Below are 3,117 nucleotides of genomic sequence, written 5' to 3' on the forward strand. Positions count from 1 at the left end.
AACCCCTCCCCAAAAAATTAACCCACTACCCCCACCCCACCCCTAAAAAATAATAATTTTGATTTTAAAAAATATTTTCAATGTCATAATTATTTTTTACTCTAGTAAAAATAAAAAATGTCTCTCAAGAACATTTTTCATTCATAAATCAAACACTAAAAATCATTTTCGGAAAATATTTTCTATTCACCTACCAAACATGAGAAAATAAGTCTAAAATCTACTTGTTTTCCAGGAAAACATTTTCTAGGAAAACATTTTCCTCCATACCAAACACACCCTTAATTTACATTATTTTATTTTATAAAAAAGTGCTTTCTAACAATAGATACTCATGGAGAGAAACTCTTTGATTAATTAATTTGTAAAAAGGATGAAGTATGTACTCCCTCCAACCCTATTTGACGTGGCACCTCTTGAGCAAATAATAATTGGTATAATGAGTTTATTATTATATTTTTATTGAGTATTACACATATTTATTCACTATATTTTTTAAAACATTAACTCGGTGTTAATAAATTGAAGATACAATAGAATAAAAATAATTCTTCTTTGATTTGTCAAAAATAACAAATTAAAAAAAAAATTATATTGAAAATATTTAATAAATAAATAAACAGACAGAAAAAGTATTTATGAAATTTATGGCAAATGGAAGAGAGGAAAAACGGAAGTGAACTTTAGTACCCCCATACTTTGATTTAATGCCAGAAAACTGACATGTAAAAAAATGAATGCAAGTCCAATGATATACATAAGACATACAGTCACATATACATTTTACATACGGTAGATATACATTTATTTCACGACAAATACATGTAAAATCCCTTAAATTACAGCTATATTTGAAAAATCATATTTGACATTTTTCCTTTTTTTCTTAAGAAGACATATATATAATTCAGGAAATGCTAAAACAAACACACATTTCATCATCCATCTTTTATTTTCAAGCATATTATCTATATATATATATTCTTAAACTCAAACAGTTTAATCTAAGGTGGGGTAATCAGTGAGCCCTTAGCAATCTTGGACTTGAAAGACTTTGTAAAATCTGGAGTCATATTTAGGAACGCCTCTACAATTGATGGAGATGCTGCTTCCCAAATTGATTTTTTCCCACCCGATAGTTCTCCATATACTTGCCTACAAATATATAATTAAACATTAATTACATAGTCACATTTGATTAGCTAAGTTAATACATGATAGGAGTAACTTACTTTGACGATGTTTTCACGGAGAAGAACTCCATTCCTCCTTCATCAGCTTCCACAACAAACGGAAAGAATTTTGGTACAAAAAACAGTTCTCCTTCTTCCACTTTAGTATCCAACACAACCTTACCAAAAAGTCCCACAATTACAACACGTCCACTTCCTTTGGTAATATAACTCAATTGAACGGACGAATCTGCTGTAAATATCGGACCAAGTACAGCACCACATTCCAAGACTACGCGATTCGCGCTTAATCCAGCATCTCCAAGCAACGCTATGTTCTTACCACTTACCGAAGATAAAACTCCACCATTTTTTGCCTCAACACAAGGTTTTGCACCATCCAAGTTGAAAACCAACTTGCATTTCGCGTCGTGGGATGGGCTTGGAATTGGTATACCTTCATTTACCTTAATTAAAATATTTAAACTACTTTGATCTTTCATGAATTTTTCAGATTCAGTTTCGGTCATGTGAAAAGATTTAGCAATTATTTCATTAGGGAATCCATTTAGTATACCAGCAGCTCCAGTTAAAAAGAAAAAACAGTATTCTCCAGGTGTGTATTCATCAGACGATTCTCCCAATAAAATTATAGCGAGTTTAGAATCACCAGCATTGTACCACCATGACACTGTTCCCAAGGTAACTGGTATAGTATCCCCTTTTTGAATTTTTACAACTTCTTCTTTTGAATCTTCTGGTGAGATCAGTCCAGCAATGCATTCACCTGTTATAAAAAAATATTATAACATGTTTTAAATTTTGCATAAATAAATTAAAAAACCAATATTATCTACATATATGTCCAATGTACCTTCACAAACATAAGCAATTTTAGAGGAGTCGGTATAGTGAGGTAAAGCAAAGCCACGAGGCTGAAGAAGTATTAAACCAGCAGCTACTTTTTTCTGACTAAGAACTGGAAATTGGCTACTTGACCATGTGTAGTATCCACCAACTCCTTCAACTTCCACTATCGTTTTATCGGCTTTTTTCGATGACAATATTATATCCATCGATATACTTTTTATTTTTTTTCTGCAAAACGGAACTCAAAACTATATAATGATAATATTTTCCTAGCTAGGCTAATACATTCTTCAGGTATCTCGTTTCTACTTATAGAAAGGCAGCAGGATCCTAACTAATTACGCAAACATTCCCATCGTATTAATTGATTCTTTCTGATAATTTCAATTCCAAACAATTACGTATTCTCTTACTAATTTCACATCATATTTCAAATCAAGTATACATATATTTTTATTACGAGATACACTAAGAAAAGAAAAGAAGCGAGTGAGAGAGAGAACGAGATTCATATATATATGCAAATCACACTAGATACATAAATCTAGAATACCAGGTACAAGAAGTGTGGTGAATAAAATAGGAGAGAGATGAACAGAAGCATAAATTATACTTAATTTTAATTTATGTAACTGCATTCCAAAATCTAATAAAAATTATAATACTGCAAACTAATACCATAAATCTAATTAATAATTATACGTTGGTTATAATTGTTGGATTTTCTTTTGAAATGTTGTGTCATTATCATTAAAGGAGCTCCATTTTTTTTTTGGCCAAGCAATTATAATAGAATTATTATTGTCCCATCTCAATTTATTTGTCAAATTCTTCTTTGTTCGTTTCGAAGAGTACTCTTTATCGCAAGTTAGAAAAGATTGGCACGTACCTTTTTTCTCCAATATGATGGACCAATGCATTAGAACCCATAGTGATATTTTATTTATTTATTATCATTTATAGCAATATTATGTTAAATCTGTAATATATATTGAAAGTAAATTAATTATGTTATATGTATGTATTATAACTATTTTTAAAAATATATTAAAATATGTGATAAATGTATTATCCA

General features: G+C 30.0%; 1 protein-coding gene across 2 annotated transcripts in view; it reads right to left on the minus strand.

Annotated features, from left to right (window-relative positions):
* LOC107027773 (12S seed storage protein CRD-like) overlaps positions 1–2,320 on the minus strand; it is a 28,008-nt gene extending 25,688 nt beyond the window's left edge. Inside the window, exons 1-3 of one of the 2 annotated variants that reach the window (XM_015205192.2) lie at positions 2,047–2,311; positions 1,233–1,959; positions 663–1,155 (exon numbers count right to left, since the gene is read on the minus strand). In XM_015205192.2, coding sequence (XP_015060678.1) covers positions 1,005–1,155; positions 1,233–1,959; positions 2,047–2,248 — 1,080 coding nt within the window. In that variant the 5' untranslated portion in view covers positions 2,249–2,311 and the 3' untranslated portion in view covers positions 663–1,004. Of the gene's footprint in view, positions 1–662; positions 1,156–1,232; positions 1,960–2,046 lie in introns of those variants that run through there. The other variant, XM_027918141.1, reaches the window with a different exon arrangement.
* Positions 2,321–3,117: the final 797 nt, after the last annotated feature.

Source organism: Solanum pennellii, chromosome 1 (genome assembly GCF_001406875.1).
Source record: "Solanum pennellii chromosome 1, SPENNV200".
Classification (NCBI taxonomy): domain Eukaryota; kingdom Viridiplantae; phylum Streptophyta; class Magnoliopsida; order Solanales; family Solanaceae; genus Solanum; species Solanum pennellii.